The 22,780-nt window shown below is 39.1% G+C and overlaps 1 protein-coding gene and 1 long non-coding RNA gene across 2 annotated transcripts in view; one reads left to right on the top strand and one right to left on the bottom strand.

The window, feature by feature from the left end:
• Positions 1 to 253: 253 nt before the first annotated feature.
• LOC137502889 (uncharacterized abhydrolase domain-containing protein DDB_G0269086-like) overlaps positions 254 to 22,780 on the bottom strand; it is a 46,866-nt gene continuing 24,339 nt past the window's right edge. Inside the window, exon 6 of the mRNA XM_068230073.1 lies at positions 254 to 367. Within this exon, the coding sequence (XP_068086174.1) occupies positions 254 to 367 (114 nt within the window). The remainder of the gene's footprint in view (positions 368 to 22,780) is intronic.
• Positions 7,738 to 22,777, top strand: LOC137502856 (uncharacterized). Its single transcript, XR_011018888.1, has 3 exons — positions 7,738 to 7,950; positions 11,129 to 11,291; positions 21,241 to 22,777. It is a non-coding gene; the product is annotated as an uncharacterized lncRNA (long non-coding RNA).

Raw genomic sequence — 22,780 nt, 5'->3', positions numbered from 1 at the left:
CATTAACATGAAATAATAAATTTGAAGACGAATTTTTCAGAGCAATAAACCACAAGATGTTTTGTTGCCATCGAGCTGTGTGCATATTTTCTAATTAAATGCCATCTTCATTGAAGCCTGAACAACCTTAAGTTGGTAAAACCCGATACGTCTACTTTGATAACAAAAACACCGACAGTCTGGTGAGAGTACTCTTTTATTACCGCAAAATGTGCTACTACATCTTTCCTGACAAAATGTCCGTCACGTGACCTTAATTCTTTTCGGCGTTCGACTTCGCCTGGGCTGCTGACTGGAGTGCCCTATTGCACGCCTGCTTCGTGTTGGTCAAATCTGCGCGCGCTACTGACAGTTGTTGGATCAGCACCTAGAAAACAAACGACAATCAATGCTCAATATCCGGACACGGTGGATGAAACAATGGAAGTCTTACAGGGCGGATTGGGACTCAGGGAGTCTCGATACAAGGTGATGCTCTTTTGTTGTTTTTTTTTCACGAGAATGCCAATGTACAGTTAAATTAATAATATATTATTGTTCTACCTATTCAATACAATAACACTTAGTAATGCGAGGTTTCATCACAAGTCGATCACAAATGGTACCAGTTTCAACCCCAGATCTGGGTCATCGTCAGCCGATCGTTCAAAAGGTACAAGATAAAAGCAGTGCACAGATGAATAACAAGTAATGTAGAAGATATAAAGATTTTTTCAAGATAAAAGTTTGTGTGGAGCTGTATAACACTTGAGTATGAAGCACTAGGTTTTAAATGTCTTTAAAATATTGATGTGAAGATGAATAAATAGCTCAGTGTTAAATCTTATAATCATATGTTTGATATATTAAGATGCAAATAGCTAGTTGTCTTGTTATGCAGAAAAGTTGAGTCGCTGTACTACCAACTGTTGTGGGATGGGTTGACACTTTATACCTCGACTGTCAAACCCTACCCGCTGTAAGTGTAGTGCCTATGTTAGAGAGGTATTGTTGTCTCAATTTCCTTGTTAATGACCGGGGACGCAAACCCTGCCTACAGTCGCCTCTGCTATGACCTATAGCATGCTTGCTTTGTCAATGACAGTCCACGTAGAGCACCTCATGAACATGCCGGTCCTGAAGCCGGCTCACTTGTCAGGTCTCCAGTGTTGTACAGATGCACGCAGTTCTGTCCCGTCTCGCTGCTCGCTCTCAGAGGCTAAACAGATAAAACAGAGAGTTGACAATGCTGTATCTCGAATTGGGGAAATGCCGACACCACGTAGACAAGGAATGTAAACACAGCCGGCAACTAGGCTTCAAAAGCGTGCCGGTCGTTGACGAGAAGAACTACTTGTGCATGCGGGCGCCAGTTTCTACCCACAGTTGTCTTGTACTTCCCCACGTTGATGACTCAGGGCTGTGCATGCCTGCCTGTTTTGAAATAATGGTGGAATAATGTCGAATGGAAGCATAGATAGTAAACGGAAGAAATCTTCCAATTACGAGGAACAGTTCTTTCTTTCATTAACCCGTGATCATGATGGAGAAACACAGCGCCTTGTTAGAAACACATCATATGTAAGAAGTTCAATATCTGAAAATGCTATGATGTGTATCATTCTTGTGACTACAAGGGCATTACAGGAGAGTGCAGGAAAGCCTTAATAGCCGAATTATCAAGTTGTGTTCAATCTGTAAGTGTATTAATACAATACTGTATAAAAATATAACATACTGCTAAACAACCAAAATAGTAGTCATAGCATTGACATTCCACTTCATCAGATTTGTTCATAGGAAAGTTGAGCACATTAAGCCCCTAAAAAGCCCTTTTATTTTGTACTTTATTGCTTAAGGCAACCTTTAAAGTAATTATTCATTTTCCTGATACACGGTGATTAAAAAGCACGTTGTTTTCTTTTTCATTTCACGACATTGCGTTCTTGATGCAAATAGAGGAAAGTGTCCTTATCTGGGGTGGTCCCTATTGTGGGGTACTTAAATATCTCAGCCGAGAAGTACTAAAATAGCGCTGAGACTTAAGGAACTAGAATAGTGCCTGCTGAAACATGTTCTGCCAGTACACTCCCGCATTCTTGTGAGAGAGACCATTATAGTGAACTGAAGAAAGAAATTCGCTCCTCCACATAATTTATTGATAATGACGTCTTTGCCCACACCCACAGAACGGTAATTTTTGTTCGCAACAAACTTCTTTTTAAGTGACAGTAGGAACATGAAGCTATAGGTGTTGCTTTAGATCTTGGCCTAACTGCAAGTCTACTTTAGCTGAAAGCTTGAGTAATTCAACATGGCAAGTTCCCTATTAAGGGGCAGTGAGGAGATTGTATTATGGGGTAGCCCATATTAGGAAACTTGCGTTGTTTCTTTTGGTATGAATGTTATTAGAATTATTTCCATTTATTAAATGTGCAAAATAACTGACTACTAACTGAATAATAATAATAATAATAATAATAATAATAATAATAATAATAATAATAATAATAATAATAATAATAATAATAATAATTTTATTTATTTGTATTTCAATACCAACGATGAATGAACAGCTGAGCACATAGAGAGTCACAAGTTTGTCCAGACATACTGTGATATTACAACTTCACTGTCACCGTACAAAGATCGGCTCATGCTGCAGAAATAAAAGAATTTCACCACCGCCTCACAGAAAAGGGCGAGTGGGGAAACGAAAATAAGGATGATGAAGATGCAGGGTGTCTCTACTGTGCAGGCTGTTTCTCGGAAAACCAACAGTAAGAAACCTTTATATGGTGTAGGTAATGTTTGAAGTGGGGACACACTGTTTGTGCAAGTGATATTTCGGCCAGATTCCTCTGCAAAATGTGTGCGGGGAAGGAAATGGACAGAGGAAAATAAGAACGCTCAAACACGAACAGTAAGCAAATGTAACCTTGTTGGGTTTTGAACCCAGAACATTGAGTCTGTGCACCCACTCATCCTGTTGAATAAATGCATTATTCTGTGTAATTGTCTGGAGCTCTAGTTATTTATGTATTTACCTTAGAAATCCCATCCCATATTAGGAACCTCCATCAACCCACATTAAGCACCACCCCATATAACTGTAAGAATCCAATTTCAAAAATTTTAAACAAAAGTTATAATTAGAAATATGTATTTTATGAATATGAATTACACTCAACAATGTAGAGAAATAGTTGCAGAACCAATATATACTATTCATATACATGAATCTATGATAATCTTCAAAGTATTCAATAAACAAAAAAGGTACCCCATATTAGGCTTCTTCTAAATGCAATAAATCAGAATATTTTTGCAGGTATGGTTTGTATAACAACAACAGGCTTACATAGCCTAACTTTACGCAAGTCAGTTAGTATATAAGTGATTTATGAAACGTAAACAGCAAAATACAATAAGACAAGGACACAAAAACAGTAGTCTGCCTAACGCATTCTTGAAGCAGTTATTTCACAGACAAAATTGGATCAGCTTAAGGTATTTACACCTCATGTTCTCTCTCATTTCTCTTTGTGTTGGTAACTTTTTCGACCTGCAGCCGTATGCCGTAAAAGGAAAGTTGCATTGCTAATCAAGCAATATTACTATTTTACATTTGTGTTAACACGAAATAAAAATAAATTTGAACATGTTATTTTACAAAGTAGTGAACCCCCAAATGTTACCCACGCACCACCACCGAGCTTCACAGTCTATAGGTGCGCATAGTTTCCTATTAAATGCCATGCTCATCAAAGCTTTAACAACTTTAACTTAGTAAAAACAGATATCTCTACTTTGATAACAAGAACACCGACAGTCTGGTGAGAGTACTCTTTTATTGCCGCAATATGTGGTACTACATCTTTCCTGAAACAATGCCCGTCACGTGACCTTAAACCTTATCCGCGTTCGACTTCGCCTGGGCGGCTGATGAGAGTGCCCTATTGCATGCCTGCTTCGTGTTGGCCAGATCTGCGCGCGCCACCGACAGCTGTTGGAACAACACCTGGAAAACAAACGACAATCAATGCTGGATATCCAGACCCGGTTGATGAAACAATGAAAGTCTTACAGTGAGGTACAATCCTAGGATGGGGCTCGGGGAGTCTCAGCGCATGGTGATGCTCTTCTCTTGTTACTTCACGAGAGTGCCGATGTAGGCTGATGCTCTTTTGTTTTTGGTTCACGGGAGTGCCAATAGGTGCATCGTTAGCTCCTACCACTACAGATAATGTACATGTTTAGAGTCGCTGTACTACCAACTGTTGTGGGATGGTTTGACTATTTATACCAAGGTTATCAAACTCTGCCCACCGTAAGAGCTCGAATGGTGTAGTTGTCTTAATTTCCTTAGTAACGACTAGCAACTGAAATGTTAAGCAGTACCGCCATCACCTCGCAACAGTAACCAGATTTATGACTGTCTAGAGTCGCTTCTGCTATGACCAATAGCACATGGCTCTTGACCAATAGCATGCTTGCTTGGTTACTGACAGTCCGCGTGGAGTATTTCAAAAGCATGCCGGTCCTGAAGCCGGCTTGCTTCACAGCTGCACAGAGTTCTGTCCAGTCTCACTGACAACCCTGTGTCACGAGTTGGGGAAATCCTCGCACTCCCTGGACAAGGAATGTAAACCCAGCCGGCCAACTAGGGTTCAAAAGCATGCCAGTCGTTAACAAGAAGAATTACCTGTGCATGCATTCTGGTTTGGAAATATGGTGGATAGATGTCGAATGCAAGCACAGATAGTAAACGAAAGACATCTTCCAATTACAAGGACTAGCTCTTCCTTTTCTTAAGCAGTGATCATGATGGAAAAACACAGCGCCTTGTAAGAAACATATCATATGTAAGAAGTTCAATATCTGGCATCACAGGAGAGCACAAGGAAAGCCATAATAGCCGATTTATTAAATGGTGTTCAATCTGCGAGTAACGGAATACTTTATAAACACATGTTTTGGTACAGAAGCAATATAGTAGCAGCATAGTATTAGACCTCCTCCTCATTATTATTATTATTATTATTATTATTAATTATTATTATTATTATTATTATTATTATTATTATTATTATTATTATTATTATTATTATTATTATTATTCAGATCTGTTCACAGGAGAGCTGAACATGTTAAACCCCTAAAAAGCCCTTTTATTTTGTACTTCATTGCTTAAGGCAACCTTTTCTTTTTTGCTAGTTGTTTTACGTCGCACCAACACAGATAGGCCTTACGGCGATGATGGGACAGGAAAGGGCTAGGAGTGGGAAGGAAGCGGCCGTGGCCTTAATTAAGGTACAGCCCCAGCATTTGCCTTGTGTGAAAATGGGAAACCACGGAAAACCATTTTCAGGGCTGCCGACAGTGGGGTTCGAACCTACTATCTGCCGAATACTAAGGCAACCTTTAAAGTAATTATTTATTTTCCTGGTAGACGGTGATTAAAAATACATTGTTTTCATTTTAATTCATGATGTTGCGTTCTTGATGTAATTAAATGCAATAAACCAGAATATTTTTGTAGGTATAATTTGTATAGCAAAAACAGGTTTTCTTGGCCTAAGTTTATGTAAGTAATGTAATCTTTTCATTAGTAAAGAAGTGTTTTATGAAAAGTAAACAGCAAAATATGTCAAGACAAGGACACGAAGAGAGTAGTCTGCCTAACACGTTCTTGAAGCAGTTATTCCACAGACAAAATTGGATCAGCTTAAGGTAATCACACCTTATATTCTCTCTCATTTCTCACTGTTTTGGTAATTTCTTCGATTTGCAGCTGTATTGAAATAACAACAATTAATAGTAATAACAATAATAATTAATTAATATGTCAATGTAATTCAACAAAGACAAAACTTATTGTAATGATTAGGTGATCAAATTAATAAATTAACTAACTGTTATTATTTCAATCAAATATCATCAATACGGGTCAAAAATGATATTTATGACATGTAATATTGCAGCTGTATGCCATGAAAGGAAAGAGGCACTGCTTATCAAGCAATCTTACTATTTTACATCTGTACTAACAATCAATTTGAAGACGATCTTTTTCAAAGTAGTGAACCCCCAGACGCTTCATCCACGTGCCACCACTGCGCAGCACAGTCTGTAGCTGAGCATATTTTCCTCTTAAATGCCATCTTTACTGAAGCCTCAATAAGTCTGAAAATGAAACGTCCACAACCTGTTTCCAGTCATTCGACCGGGTTAGGAATGGAATGATAGAAACCCCCATCTAGCGGCGAAGACAAGGATTGTGCCGGCTGTCGAGCTTGTCGCACACCTCTAGGGCATTGATTAATGACTGACAAATGAAATGAAATGATAATGGAGAGAGTTGCTGGAATGAAATATGACAGGGAAAACAGTACCCGGAGAAAAACCTGTCTCACCTTCGCTTTGTCCAGCACAAATCTCACATGGAGTAACAAGGATTTGAACCACGGAACGAGCAGTGAGAGGCTGGCGTGCTGCCACCTGAGCCACGGAGGCTTAATAAAGTTAAGTTATTAAAACTTTATATCTCTAGTTTGATAAGAAGGACGTCGACAGTCTGGTGAAATTATTCTTTTATTACCGCAAAACATGATACTACATCTTTCCTCGAACAATGTCTGTCAAGTGACCTTAATTCCTCTCCGCGTTCGCCTTCGCCTGGGCGGCTGATGAGAGTGCCCTATTGCAAGCCTGCTTCGTGTTGGACAGATCTGCGCGCGCTGCTGATAGCTGTTGGAGCAGCACCTGGAAAACAAATGACAGTCAATGCTGGATATTTGGACGCCGTGGATGAATCTATCCAAGTCTTAAAGGGCGGTACAATTCTAGGGTGGGGACTCCAGACAGTAGAGATGGAGGCTTGGGAAATGGTGATGCTATTTTCTTCTTTTTTTTTTTTTGTTACTTCACGAGAGTGCCGCCGTTAGCTGCTACCAACTACACTTACCCTATATGTATAAAGTCGCTGTACTACCAACCATTGTGGGATGGGGTTGACACTTTATAACACGGCTGTCAAACCCTGCCTGCTATAAGTGCAGTGCCCATGCTAGAGAGGTATAGTTGTCTCAATTTCCTATTTAACGACCGAGGACTCAAACCCTGTCTACAGTCGCCTCTGCTATGACCAATACCAAACTCGCTGGTCTCTCTCAGAGGCTAAACAGTTAAAACAGAGAGTTGACAACGCTGTGTCTCGAGTTGGAGAAATCCTGGCATCAAGTGGACAAGGAATGTAAGATCAGCCGGCCAGCTAGACTTCAAAAGCATGCCGGATGTTAACAAGAAGAACTACCAGTGCCGGCGGGCACCAGTCTCCACTCTCAATTGGCTTCTACTTCCCCACGTTGATGACTCAGGGAAATAACGGTGGAAAGATGTAGAATGGATGCATAGATCATTAAACAGAAGACATCTCCCATATACGAGGAATAGTTATTCCTTTTCTTAAGCCGTGATCATGACAGTGAACCATGTGGCGTAATTAATGTAAAATATACATATATATAATTTGGGACCTGAACATTATACAAGACATATATTTAATGGCATGTCTATATGGCATGGTTCATCTTCTATGATAAATGCCTTGTGCACTTGGCCCCTGTGTTAGTAAGACGTGTGTATCGAGCTGTACAACGTACTCTTACGCCATCTGTGTGCGAAACTTGGAACTTGTATTGTGTACTGACTCTGCTCTCCAGAGAACTCTTGCATCACTAGACTGTGCAGCTGTGAACGGCCTGCCTCGGAAAGTGTCTGTCGACCGTTAAGAGTTGCTTGCGAGTGGACGCTTCTTGTGGCCATGTGTCGCTTCCCAGCTTCTAACACAATGAGAGAACCGACGATTATGTATCTCTTTCTTTAGTGTAAATGTTTTGAAACTTCTGTAAATATGTAAATGTATTTTAATTCTTTCCTGTGAGTGTTTCTACTCATAGGTCAAACACGGTGAGTTACCTGGCATATATTGCATCTATGTAAGTACTTCTTTAACCCTCAACTGGTATCATACGTCTGTGAGATGGCTGAAAAATTTTCCAAGGCCATCCCCTCCTTTTCTCAGCCTACTGCCTTCTTCCCTTGTGTACTTCTCAGTTGGAGTGTTGTTTCCCTGCAGGGAAGTTGATGAACCGCTTGCTTTGTTTGACCTTGAGTAAGTGCGTAGTAAACTTATCGCTCCGTAGATGTATGATACCAGTTCCGTGACTATTGTTCGCGAATGACGTTATTCAGTATTGAGTGTTTATTGTGAGTTAGTATAACACTGTTGTTACTTACAGTGTGTTTAATTCCTATAAATAGTAATGGAGTCACAATCAGGACCATCTCGGTGAGTTTTACAACCTAATGAACCAAACTTTGAACTGACATTCTGCATGATCTGCCTGAATTCTTCGAGGTTCGTAAAACGTGCTACTTTTGTGATCCTCAACTGAAAAGGAGAACGAAGTACCCGTGCCAGAAGTGCGGAAAACCGATCTGCTTGGAGTGCGCCAAAAAAAATCTGCGGAGAGTGCTTTGCGGATAAATGAATGGACGTATGTGGGTGTGTGAAACATTTTTGAAGTCTAACATGTTTTTCTATATATTTTGAAAATCATAGCTATATCTGGACACAAAATGTTTTGAGTTATAGTTATATACATGTAAAAATAAGGTAACATAACCTGTGATAAGGAAAATTGTGTTTTCTAACAAACAGTGATTTTGAACCTTAAAATTGAAATTTGTGTTTTGAGTTTTCCAGTATTTTTATGTTTTATTTGTTTGTATGGTCTCTGTATAACACTGACATATCAGTGAAATGATCGTAATAATCATACTGTCTAGATTTTTGAGAAAAACAGAAGCGTCTACATTTTTGGAGCATCATTCTAATATATATTTTTTTTTTTTTTTCTGGATTTGTAATTTTTTCTTCTACCTTTTGCACTGATATGTTTGAAAACATATATTTAAAGGAATTAAGTTGCATAAATAACAAAAACTGAAGAACACATTGTTTTATTTAAAAGTAAATATCTGGAGTCTGACAGACGTATGATACCAGTTACGTTACAAACATAGATGATACCAGTTGAGGGTTAATGATGTTATTTTACCTGTATGTGTCATTTTCATTTATTCTGTTTACTTCTTGTGATCTGTATTCTGTCTTGGTATTTGTGTTGTACAATATTCAAGCTTCAAGTGAGTGCCGTGTGTATGTGATGCTATTGTTGTCCGGTAACGTTTGAAATTTTCCTTTCCCCTGCTAAATTTAATTTTCCCCTTGGATATATGTGTTTTTTCTGTATTTTTAGTGTTTTATGGTATTATTTCCTGGATGCATGAGTGGTTACTATTTTAAATATATCGCGGGACGTTTTGTTGTGGGTTTTTTTGGCCCGTGGCAGTTGTCATTCTAATCTGATTTATTCATGCTTTTTACGTATGTTTCGGCTCACTCATGTCAGTGATTTGACCTATGTACTACGTAATCACTATTTACCACAGTTTTTTAAAATATAATTATTATCACTATTAAATTTCTTAAATTTTAAAATTACTTTGGTTCATATATTTAGGGTTAGGGTTGTATGTTTTGATTATCACTACGTGTGATATATTAAATTATAGTTCTCGTTAAGTGGGTTTATCCCTACATTAATTTTAAAAACGTAAGATTCTAAAGCAGGGCTCTCAAACGCCCAAAATCTCACGTGTGCGGATCGAGGCGCAAGAGCTCCGTGCACTGTGCATTGGTGCCGCTCGGCATGGCTCGGATCAACGCTTCATCTCTGGGCTACTCGGCTAAGCTCGGCTCTACTCAGCCCGGATTTGGAGCGCTACGACGCAAGTGAGGCAGAGGGAGACAGGCGGAGTGAGCGAGACAGGCGTGAGGAAAGAGAGAGTAAGCGCTATTGCTCCAAATCGAGGAGTGGGGGGTCTGCACTCTGGTCAACCAAGCGAAGTTGCCTTTTGCACTGTGCACAGTGCATGCACCACGCGCATGCACCCTGAGAGGCCCTGTCCTAAAGTAGTAGTTTGTAAAATAATGGGTTTTTTTATTGAGGACTTTGGACAGCCCTAGTATGAGCGATCTGACACTCGAGGTTCTTATCTCTTCTTCCGATTGCTGTGTTATCTTACCGTGACTTGGCAGTTACGTAACTGATTCATTATTATTGTATTGTCTGGGATTCCGTCGAGTTCTTGAATAGCGTCGTTAATGTAATGATTGTTTTTCATCTTGAGGCGAGATAGTGTTTGACTCTCTTGTTGTTGTTGTTAGTATGGCCTTGTTCTCTAACTCACTGACAACGGGCTGTAAATTTGTTGATTTCCTTTGTCTATGATTGTGTTTGTGGTTTAACTTTAATTTATTAGAGTTTATATTTTCCGATTTTTGCGCGGGCTTGGTGTTAAACATTTTTGTCAGTATATGTTTATGTTTCATTGCAAGAGATGTGTTGTGGAACTATGTTTATGTGGAGATTGGGGGTGAATGATCCTTTCACTGGGGACTGTCAGAAGCTTCTCTTCAGTTATTCAACTCATTTTTCATTCTTAATTCAATTTTAAAGTTTAATTTAACTTAGTTATTACTACGTAGTATGGTGCACCATTTTCATTTATTAATTGAATAGTATTATAAGGAACTATATTTAATTAAATTTAAATTATCTATTTACTAAATTTTATTTATACTATTAATCATTCTGTTCATTTTTAGATTTCCCTTATTTATCAAACATTTTAAGATCTTCAGTTTTATTTAATGTAAATATTATTTAATCTAATTATAATTTTGTTTTTTGAAAATTGGTGTTATTTTTGGTGAATGCCTCAGCATTTCCTGGGGATCTAAGCCTCTTGTTTTTTTATATGGGATGGGTTTTCAGCACACTTTCTTTCTGGTAAGTTTTTCACCTGATGTTCTATATTGTTTTTAATGATTGTTTTCCCTTCCTTGTGGGCATGCTACCCTATGTTGTTACCTAACCTTTTTTAATGATTGTTTTCCCTTCCTTGTGTGCACGCTACGCTATGCTGTTACCTAACCTTTTTTAATGATTGTTTTTCCCTTCCTTGTGTGCACGCTACCATATGGTGTTATCTAACCTAACGTATTTCTCTGTAATAGTTTAGGGGGTGTTGCAACCACAACGCCTTGTAAGAAACATATCATATGTAAGAAGTTCAATATCTGGAGACACTATGAAGTGTATCATTCTTGTGATTACAAAGGCATCACAGGAGGGGACAAGAAAGCCTTAACAGCAGAATTATCAAATTGTGTCCAATCTGTGAGTATAAAAAATACTTTATAAAAGCATTATGTTTTGGTACAGAAGTAATAGAGTAGTAGCATAATATTTGAATGTCTTCTTCTCAAGATTTATTCACAGGAAAGCTGAGCAAGCCCCTAAATAAACACCTTCTACTTTGTACTTCATTGCTTAAGGCAACCTTTAAAGAAATTATTTATTTTCCTGGTACACTGTATTTACAGACCATGTTGCTTTCATTTTAATTTCTCGATGTTACTTCTTCGATGTAATTAAATGCAATTTTTTCATTTTTGTAGGTATGATTTGTATAGCAACAATAGGCCTACGTAGCCTAAGTTTATTTCTATTCAATTACTACTGATCTGCATTTAGGGCAGTTGCCCAGGTGGCAGATTCCCTATCTGTTGTTCTCCTACTCTTTTCTTAAATGAACATCTCCCTTGGTAAATTATTCCAATCCCTAACTCCTCTTCTTATAAATGAATATTTGCCCCAATTTGTCGTCTTGAATTCCAACTTTATCTTCATAATGTGATCTCTCCTCGTTTTAAACACACTACTCAACTTATTCGTCTACTAATGTCATTACACGCTATCTCTCCACCGACTGCTCAGAACATACAACTTAGTCGAGCAGCTTGTCTCCTTTCTCCCAAATCTTCCCACCCTAAAGTCTGCAACCGTAATGCTACTCTTTTGTCAGAAATCGCCCAGAACGTAATGTAAACTAATTAGTAAATAAGTGTTCCATGAAAAGTAAACAGCAAAATATGTAAAGACAAGGATATACAAACAGAAGTCTGACTAACACTTTCTTGAAACAGTTAATCCATAGACGAAATTATTATTAAATGAAAAGCACACAATGTGCAAAAACAGTTTTTGTACAGATGGTCAACTATGCTAATGCCATTCTTATTATTGAGGTTGTCCTCATTTTGCAGTTTTGTGCATGGTATCTTTCACAATGATCGTTGCACAGGTTACATATAGTCTTCGTTCGGCTGGTGGAAGTTTTTGGTTTGGCAGAATCTGTGGTGAAATCCATGAGTGGTGTAACGTGTAATTACGTGCTGTAGCTTGTAATTTGCTTGCTTCCATTCTTCCATCATTATAGCATCCGTGGAATAGAAGTCGGACCAAATAGCATTCCTTTTCTTGTTTAAAATTTGGCGTGCATTCTCGTAGGGCTTGGTGTTTGGTAGACAAAACTGTGTTTTGATATCGTCAATGAAATAGTCCTCCTTGGTTAGAACATACGTTAACCTTGAAGGGGCTGACTTCCCAATGCCTAGTATTCTCTTGAGATATCGGGCCTTGACTTTTTCTATTGTCATCAGGTCGCTGAGTGTGAGTTTTTCCCAGGTGATGCTAATCCCATAGGTTGCTATTGGTGATATGGCTGTCCTGAACAGTAGCATTGCTATACCCAATGATATTTGTTGAGGTTGTTGAATGTTGTAGATGGCTTTTATTGCTGCGGCTGCTCTTTCTTTGACGTGAATATTGTAGGATGTTAGAGTAGTTTGGAGGGTGACTCCAAGGTACTTGAATTTCGGCACTACTTCCAGAGGTTTGTTCTGCATGGTTATTGTATTTTTAGGTGCATGTTTTCCTCCTTTCCTAAAGGTCATTTGTTTAGTTTTGTTATGGTTTATTTACACATCATATTCTCTCTCATATCTCATTGTTTTGGTTATTTCTTCGAGCTGCAGCCGCATCCCATAAAAGGAGAGTCGCACTGCTAATCAAGCAATTTTACTTGTTACATCTATGTTAACATGAAATAACAATAAATTTGAAGACATTACTTTTCAAAGCAGTGAGCCCCCAGATGTTTTATCCACGCCGCCACCGAGCTGTACAGTCTATATTTGTGCATATTGTCCTATTAAATTCCATCTTCACTGAAGCCCTAATAACTTTGAAAAATGAAAAATTCATATCCTGTTTCCAGTCACTCGATAAGGTCATAAATGGTATTAATGAGGCCCCCGTCTACCGGCGAGGACAAGAATTTCACCGGCTGCCGAAGCCTGTCACACACCTCTGGGGCAATGATTAACGACTGTCAGATTAAATGAAATGATAGTGGAGAATATTGCTGGAATGAAAGATGACAGTGAAATCCTGAGTACCCAGAGAAAAACCTGCCCTACCTCCACTTGTCCAGCACAAATCTCAAATGGAGTAACTGGAATTTGAACCAAAAACCCAGCGGTGAGAGGCCGGTAGGCTGCCGCCTGAACAACGGAGGCTTAGAAACGTTAACTTAGTAAAACTTTATATCTCTAGTTGGATAAGAAGAAGATCGACAGTCTGGTGAGAGAACTCTTTTATTATCACAAAATGTGGTACTACATCTTTCCTGAAACAATGTCTGTCACCTGATCTTAATTCCTTTCCGCGTTCGACTTCGCCTGGGCGGCTGATGCGAGTGCCCTATTGCACGCCTGCTTCGTGTTAGCCAGATCTGCACGCACCGCCGACAGTTGTTGGAGCAGTGTCTGGAAAACAAACGACAATCAATGCTCGCTACCCGGACCCGGTGGATGACACCATGAAAATCCTAAGACTGGGACTCAAGGAGTCATAGCGCATGGTGACGCTCTTTTGTTCTTTCTTCACGAAAATGCCGATGTAAGGTGATGCTCTTTTGTTGTTGGTTCATGGGATTTCCGACAGAAGCGTCGTTAGATGCTACCAACTGTTGTGGTATGGGGCTGACATTTTAAGAAAGCTGCGAGTTGAAGATCAGTACTTTAATTCATTTCAAGCACAATGTGGACAATCTCTTAAACCTTTACGAATGACACAGGTTGATAAGAGGAGAGAGGAATTGCGAGAAGTGCAGAATTGTTGCGGGGAACGAGGGTGTGTATTTCCTTCATTATTTTGCACACGTTCTGGGTAGTTAGAAAATCTGACTGGTCTAAAGCGTAAGGGGTGTTCAGCAAAAGAGCAGGGAGTGAAGAATACGGTACAGAGAGCTGCCCGCTACACTACTCTCTGTGGCTATCGCTTGAAACCAACAGCCATGCCCCCCCACCCATGTAGACAAAAACATGGCAGTTCTTACATTGTGGATATATACAAGCTAAGACATTTTCTCAAGAGTAGGGAAACTTCGAATCGAACAATTATGTATAATCGTTTTCGATTAACTGTAAGAAAATTATCCGGCCAACGGACCCATTTTTAGGCTACTAATCTCTACAGAAGTGTTTCTTATGACTGGCAGTTTTAAATCCACTCTCTCGCTACTTGACTACCGGTACTATAAATTGGGTATCCAGAAAATAGGAGATGCAAATCTTCACCAGATATCGGTAAAGACAAGGAGTAGGCTATTAATAACAACTCGGTGCGACGTAAAGCAAATAGCAAAAAAAAAAAAAATAACAACAACATACCGCAATCTGAATGCTTGAGGGGAATGTGCAATAAATCAGCAAACTGGGCTTGGTAAGATTGTTTATACATAATTTAAAGGGGTGGTGGTGGTGGTGGTTATTATTTTAATAGGAAGTGCAACCATCAGGTAAACCATCCTATATCAACACTAATCAGATGGCAAAATGGAAGGGGTCCAACATTTTGAAAAATGAAGGTATTTGCCAAAGAAAGACAAGGGCAACCAAGGGCGTGAAAATGAAACTCCCTAGGCCTCTACAAATTATAACGTCGGTGTCAGAAAAGGATAAGAGTTGACCAAGGGAGGTTGGATAGGATAGATGAAAGTGAGGAGCGTGACACAAATGGAAGCAATGCACAACTCGGCTAAGGGCCCCATGATCGCCAACCTACACTCCCAAGTTAAGAGCCCGTTGGACCTTCTTTTAGTCGCCTTTTACAACAGGCAGGGGATACCGTGGGTCTTTTACTACTGAGGTGGTAAGTCTAACCTAAAAATTCTTACAAAATGTGGGCGGTGCTTATGCGATAATATATAATATACTGTACTACATATTATACACCATAGTTATAATTTTACCTGTGAAATGTTATTCCATGAATATTTTTGATTTTCCGATTCGTGCAAACTTAGGCACAACCCGACATTGTAACAGCTAAAACACCAACTTAATATTAGTATCTCTTTTATGTTTTGGTGTGTCGTCTAGTGTTCACGTCTGAAAATTCCTGCAAGTATCATTTGCAATCATCGTATTCACTTCAAGGAGCTGTGATGCGTTTGACTGTCACTGTCATTTGGCTTCACTTTCAGAGCTCCAAGGTATATCCCTGTATTCTTTACTCCCTACAAAAAGCCTCTCAAAGGGAATGAGCCCCACCTGTTTTCTTGGGCTCTATTGACGAGCAGAAGTTGGCTATTATACCTAACTGCGTTGAATTATGAGAGCGATGCCATGTTCTTAAAATGCATCCATTAGAGGTGGTCTACTGTTAGAATGTTCTATAAGGGAAAGGGAAATACGGAAGACCCAAATGCCTATAGAGGCATTGCTCTCGAGTGCACCATTTTCAAGACTTTAACAAAGCTCCTGTGTAAACGTCTGATTACAGAAGTAGATGCCAGACACCCAGAGGCGCAGTTTGGATTTTGAAGGGGAAGATCAACAATACAGGCTATTCAATGTCTTCAAAATGATATCGAGGCTGCTCTAGCAGTCCCAAGAGGAAAATTACATAGCAATTTCATGGATTTTTTCATAAGCGTTCGGCACAATTGAAGATCATGTTACAGGAATTAAGACAATTGATAGGGAATAACAGTTACAGTTGCATAAAAACATACTGGCTTTAAATTACATAGTGATAAATGGCAGAATAAAGATATCTGACCCTACAGAACAAACCACTGGCGTCTTACAAGGTGATTTTCTAAGCCTGTTTTTTTTTTTTTTTTTTTTTTTTTTTTTTTTCATTGTGACTTCGGCTGTTGCAGAAATTTGTCCAGAACAAGTAATTATGTATATGTATGCTGAAGAAATGGTGTTGGCTTCGAGATCAGAGCAAAAGCTGCAAGCATGGATGGAAAATATTGAGCTTTGTCTGAACGAAGAAAAGACAGTCTCGATGACGTTTAGGAAATGGGAAATGCAAACAGCTTCAAGTATTACGTTACTGATTTCTGGCAAGGAATTTACATTGCGCATTAGAGATCGAGTAAATGCAGCAATCAAGGCAACGAATGACATCCGGCACCCAAACAGATTCTCCTTAGAGACAGCTCTGAAACTGTTTCAGCATATGGCCTGGAATTCGTCTAGCCATATCTAAAGAAAAAACACTTAGCACTATTATAAAAAGTTAATATGACTTTCTTGAAGAAGGTTTTTGTGTGTTTCAAAGTACACTCTTTCACGAATGGTTTACGATCTGGAACTATTCTACATAGAGGAACTTCGTCTCCAAATGCCTCTACAGTCTACTCCAGGATATGAACAACTATTGCAAGAACTACAATTAAAAAAGAAGAACATATGGACAGACTTTTATGCCACTGGTGCAATGGTTTATATTTATTTATTTATTTATTTATTTAGCATATGGCTTTACAGATACAACACACAATGATTTTGAAGAACAAACTATGCATGAGCAAAGTCACTGATATCACCACTGTACTTTTTTTTTTGGACATTCACTGATAATGTGCAGGATGGTCTGCTTAGAGGCACCACAGTCGTAGATAGGCGTAGGAATTATTTTCCACTTATAGTAGATATCTGCGCAGTTACCATGGCCCGATCGTATCCTGTTAAGAGTAGACCAGGTTTTCCGAGGAAGCTCAAATCCAGGTGGCAGAGACGATCCTATGTGTGGGGATCCATTGTTGCTCACGTCCGTAGGTTTAACCTTAAAGTACCCTACATGTGATCCCCGGGTGGTGCTAAGTGAGCAACAGCGAACAGGCGACCAGACATATTTCTCTCCTGGTCAAGATACAATGGGTTACAAAGACTGGATGCACAAAGGGTACGACTTAAGACATATAGTCACTAGGTTCGTCATCCATGGTTTACATTATAAAGGTTCGTCATCCATGGTTTACATTATAAACTGTGTGAAACAAAACGGTTCCATGAGCCAAGTCCGGACTGTGTATGTGATTGTTATGAAACTCTTTGTGAACGATACCACGCAATGTACTGCAAATTCCGGTATGAATCCTGTAAGAAATTCTGTTCTGATGAGAGTTAGAGTGTGTCATTTAATATTGCATTATTCTGTATTATATTGGAACTGTAATAATTGTGTGTAATTCTTAATTCATAATGGTCACTATCTGCAATAAATATTTCATTATCTGTGTTTAATTCACTTTTTTGAGGGGCGTGACAGTGGGCACTGGCGATGAATACATCTCTCTACTCTACAAGCATTTAAGGTAACATCAATATATTTCACATCTAGTGAAGTAATGTGTTACATCCTGAAGTCCCCGTCATAAGATTCTACCTAGGGACTCTTAATATAGTACTCGGTATGTAAAAAGGCTACACACTGAAAAGCAAATATTGCTACCCTACTGTCCTTTTTTGAATGGTTCATCACTGCTGCCAACTTTACTAGTTCATACTGAAATCATGAGACACAACCATCAACAAAGTAACAATAATGGAGGTTCCCTTACCCAAGTAAATAATCCAGATATTCATAATTAAATTGGTTTTCAAGCTCAATGAGGAATTAAGGAAAAGGACATATCTCTCTCATTCTCGCTTTGTTTAATGTTATATATTTCTACCTTTATTTTCATTTATGCATTATTATCATCGTATTCTTTGGTGTTTCCCTGGTGTAAATAATTCAGCTCCCTTCTTGAAATATGCTATAACTTGTTGGACCAAAGTGAGGCCACGCATAATAAAAAACACAAGCAAATATATTGCACGTACATATGTCGTAAGTCAATAAGAATACACAGAGGCTAAATCTGCACACCGTACCAAAGTCGAGACAAGATATGGTTAAGTTAGGTTAGGTTAGGTTAGATTAGACTAGGTTAGAACGATACCAAATTTCCTTCCCTTTCAACTGAATTGATCTTTATAGAGGAGGTAACATTGCTTTTTTTCTTTCAGAGGAGTTTTTGCAGATTTTTCTCGCTTCTTTTCCATCCTAACTGAATTCTATACCTACGAATTGGACGAAGTAAGGCCGTATTAATAAAATGCTGCATTCATCATTTAACACCAACTCCATTATTAAACGCATTATTCGAACGTGCCACATTTCTACTTAACTGGTACAACCAAACAGATTTACAGTCCTATAGAAAAAGAAAATATGCTTCATTTGTACTCGCAAATGTAATACTTGTGATTTTCATATTACAGCAGCGGCAGTATGTTTAATCTTGCAAGTCACGAACAAACCATGACTACATAGTGCCAACCTGCAAAATTAACAGTATTGTCAAGTAGGGTCCCTAAACTGTATGATTAGCGACATTGAATCGGACCCAACACTTAGAAAATAACTATAAATCACTATCTTTAGTATTAACAGGGTAGAAAAAGTAAGGCTGTACTCTGAGTGTATAAGCTTACATGGCAGGGATACCGATTGCTAGCTTCAAGTTGGGAGGGGGGATAACTGCATCGCAGACCCCACAGAATGGAGGCCATACAAAAGCGAGTTCATACAAGCTGTGACAATAAAGTTCAGTGATTAGTCCTGTAATATCAACATAGATGAACAATGCACGACAGTGACCTTACTGTCCTTCGAAATAGTCCCCTTCCATAACTATGCACTGCTGAGATCAGCGATACATGTCCTGGAAACTTTGCAAGAAGGCTTCCTTTGGGATGGTGTTCAAAAGCCTTGTCATATTTCGCTGGATGTCAGGAATATCAATGTTAAATTTAAGAACTTTGGTGCACCTTTTCTGGAATCTACTAACTCTAGAAGTGTCATATTTTTACACATTTTAAACTGGATGTCACAGTGGCTTTTGCATTTCTCTATTATTTACTGAAATATACATTTATTATTATTATTATTGTTGATTTAAGCCCACTAAGGAGCACTGATGACTAGTTCTTCCTCGATGCTCTTCTTCATTCCCAATATACATTTTTTTGTAACTCAAAAATGTGTATTAATAACATGCACTTTTTAACATATAATTTCTTTGTAAACCTAGATATGAAAAAAAAAAAATCGCCCATGTTAAAGCATGCACAGTCATGCTGTTTATGAGTGGTGAAAGTCTCGTGTTTCAGCAGTTTTAGAGAAAAAGTTCACTGAATTTTAAAAACGTTAACTTCTAGGAATCCGAGTTCAAAGGACATCATTGCATTCTAATGTATTCCTCCTCCATATAAGCAAAGCCATTCCTAAAACATTTTGTTCCAACACAACTGATAATAGTTTTATATTAGTATCTCCATTCATTACCACCAGGAGCAGGACTGAAGCTAGGGTACAAGAAAGACAACCTTAATGTCTCGTGCCTAGCCTTTGCCGATGACCTCACTATACTAACAGTATAGAGAAGGCTACACCCACCACCTACAGAGCCTTCACACTGTAGCAACTAGGGCGAGCTTGAAGATCAACATCAGGAAGACTGAATTCATGAACAATATCAACAAAGCCCCTTCCACAATACCACTAGAAGATACCACCATCAGAAAGGTCCTGGTGTCAAGTACCCAGAAGAATGGATCTCAGCAAACTAGACTGAGAATCTAGCCATAGACACCAAGTGTACCAAGTTTGAGAGGGTCTGTCACTCCTACACAAGCATCTATGCGTCAAAGTACTTCTCCAAGAACCTCAAACTCAGTCGCTATAGTGCAGTAGTAAAACAATCTGTTCTCTAAACCTCTGAGTGTCTCGTGATGACCAGGAAAGGCACTCTCAGGAGACTAAAACTCAAAGAAAGTAAGATTCTGAGGAGTATACTAGGACACATAAGAGAAGAGGAAGGCAAATACTAAATTCGGCACAACAATGAGCTACACAAACATCAGGAAAGTAAGATTCTGAGGAGTATACTAGGACACATAAGAGAAGAGGAAGGCAAATACTAAATTCGGCACAACAATGAGCTACACAAACATCAGGAAGTCATCGTATCTCGTACAAGAAAAGGGTGCCTGGTCTTCTATGGGTACCTAACACGCATAAACCCCTGCAGAATCTTCGCTGTGGCAGGTAGAGGGAAGGCATCCAGGAACAAGTGGATCACTTCAGTTAAGTTGGATCTGGAACAACTGGGGATCTCGCATGAGACCATACATGATCGTCCACAGTTTCGGTAAGCTATCCAACAGGAAATTCTTCCAATGTCACTTACTAATAGGAATAACACAGGAACCAGCAGACGTATGTGGGAGGAAAGCTTGTTCAGAGCCAGAAAACAAAGGAATACTGGAAGAGGAGAAAACAGAAGACCCAAGTGATGAGAAGATACGAGTTTGTGGTCCTCGGTAGTCCCGAACGATAACAAAGGAAATACATTCATTCAAATTCATGTTGTCACACTTTTCTAACTCAGTTTTGTATGTCTTATCAAAATCATGTAGTTACTTTGCCAAAGAACATACTGGTTTGTCCTGTTGATCTTCACTGAAAGTCACACTAAAATTTCCATATGAAAAAGTGGAACTTTCAGCACTAGGAATTAATTTAGGCTTAGTTTTTCCAACATTTTTACATTTTTTAAACAGTTCATCAGTATTTCTTCCCACATTGATGTGATAAAGTATGTAATATCTCAGAGCACAGCACTATGTAAAATGTGTAAACAAACAAATGAAATGCTATATTCTTCCCTCCCAAATCAAACCGGTTAGTCTCCACACTCCACACATATGTCTGTATAAACTGGCTAACCCATAAAATTTCCCCATGTACGAGGGCAGATCGGAAATGAATGCACAATAAAGTGTTTCTCCCCTGGTATTGCAGATGGAATGTTGAAATTTCACGATGATACAGTTTGAAGTTTGCACTACAGAGGGTATTTTGTTTTCATGTGCAGATCTAGCAAGTGAAGCCTGAACTACAAAACAAACATCGCTCGCATGTTACTGTTATCCATGTGTGAAAAGCAGCGAAGTGTGGTTCGATATTCGTGGGCCAAAGGGCATAAACCGAGTAAAATTCACAGGGATATGCGTGGCGTGTATGCGGACGACTGTCTTCCGTAGCAACGTCTCCAGGTGGTGTGCATTCTTCCAAGAGGGCCGTGTGAACATTAACGATTAGCCACACTCCGGGCGGCCGGCAACATCTTCAACTCCACAGAATGTCCGCACCATTGAGGCACCATTTTGAAGGACTGGCATGTGCATCTGTGAACCTTATTACATACGTTCAACATTTCCTATGGTGCAGTGTACAATGTTGTTCATGACACACTGAAATTCCGTAAAGCTAGTGCTCACTGGTTGCCTAAGAATCTGACAACCGCAAGGGCCAGTGAATGATGACAAGCACGGATCACTTAATGCGTTACCCTGCAGAAGGGCATGACTTTCTGAAAGGAATCATCATTGGTAATGAGTCGTGGGTGTAGCACTACACACTCAAAAGCAAGCAGTTCTCGATGGAGTGGAAACATGCTGGTTCCCCAATACGAAAACAATTCAAAGTGACTCAATTTGCTAGGAAAGTGCTTGTGACAAGTGTTCTGGGACATGTTTGGTGTGTTATTGGTGAACTTTGATGAACACAGGACCACTGTGAATGCTGCAGCCTACAATGAAACTTTGGTTAAGTTGCATCGTGCCCTTCATGACAAACACCGCAATATTAATACTGACGGTGTCAAAAGTTTTCATGACAATGCTCGTCCCCACGTTGCTGTTTCTGTTCATGAGAAACTCGCCAAATTTGGGTGGGAGGTGCTCCAGCATCCACCATACAATCCGGATCTGGTACCATCTGACTTTCATCTGTTTGGTCCCATGAAGAAATTGCTGGCCGGCCAACACTTTGCGACGTGTGCGGAAGTGAAATCAGCAGTCTGCAGATGGCTATATTCCAAGCAAACAGACTTCTACAAACAGGGCATATTGAAACTGGTATCACGGTGGGAGAACGTCAAAGATGTAAGTTAATTTGTGATTTGTTTGGTTTTGGTACATATTAAACTTCTTTGGGAAACAAATTATTGTGTGTCACTTTACAATCTGCCCTCATACATTGTGATTTTTACGAGAGCGACAAATTTAAAATTAGAATTGCATTCCTTGTATCTGTCATATGTCATCTGTCAGTTTTTGACACTCACCAGTTGCAACACTCATTTCAAAAATTATTTTACCACACTTTCCAAACAGATACTGTAGTGATTGATATCTCAAATTAATTGGGAAACTCTCCTCTGTGTTTTAGTAAATAAAAAAAGAAAATGTATTATTATTTTTTCATATTTTCCGGGTCTGGGTTCCCTTAAAGGCAATATCTAGTCTATGGAACCACTGGCCTATGTACTGTTTTACATGTCTTTTTTTGATAAGGGTATACCAAAAGCATTGCATCAAATTTTCACGATACTTCAACTTTGGTCCTACATG

This window comes from Anabrus simplex, chromosome 13, assembly GCF_040414725.1.
Source record: "Anabrus simplex isolate iqAnaSimp1 chromosome 13, ASM4041472v1, whole genome shotgun sequence".
Taxonomy (NCBI): Eukaryota; Metazoa; Arthropoda; class Insecta; order Orthoptera; family Tettigoniidae; genus Anabrus; species Anabrus simplex.
Note: the sequence above shows the minus strand (reverse complement) of the source record. Positions and strands in the feature narration are given on the sequence as shown.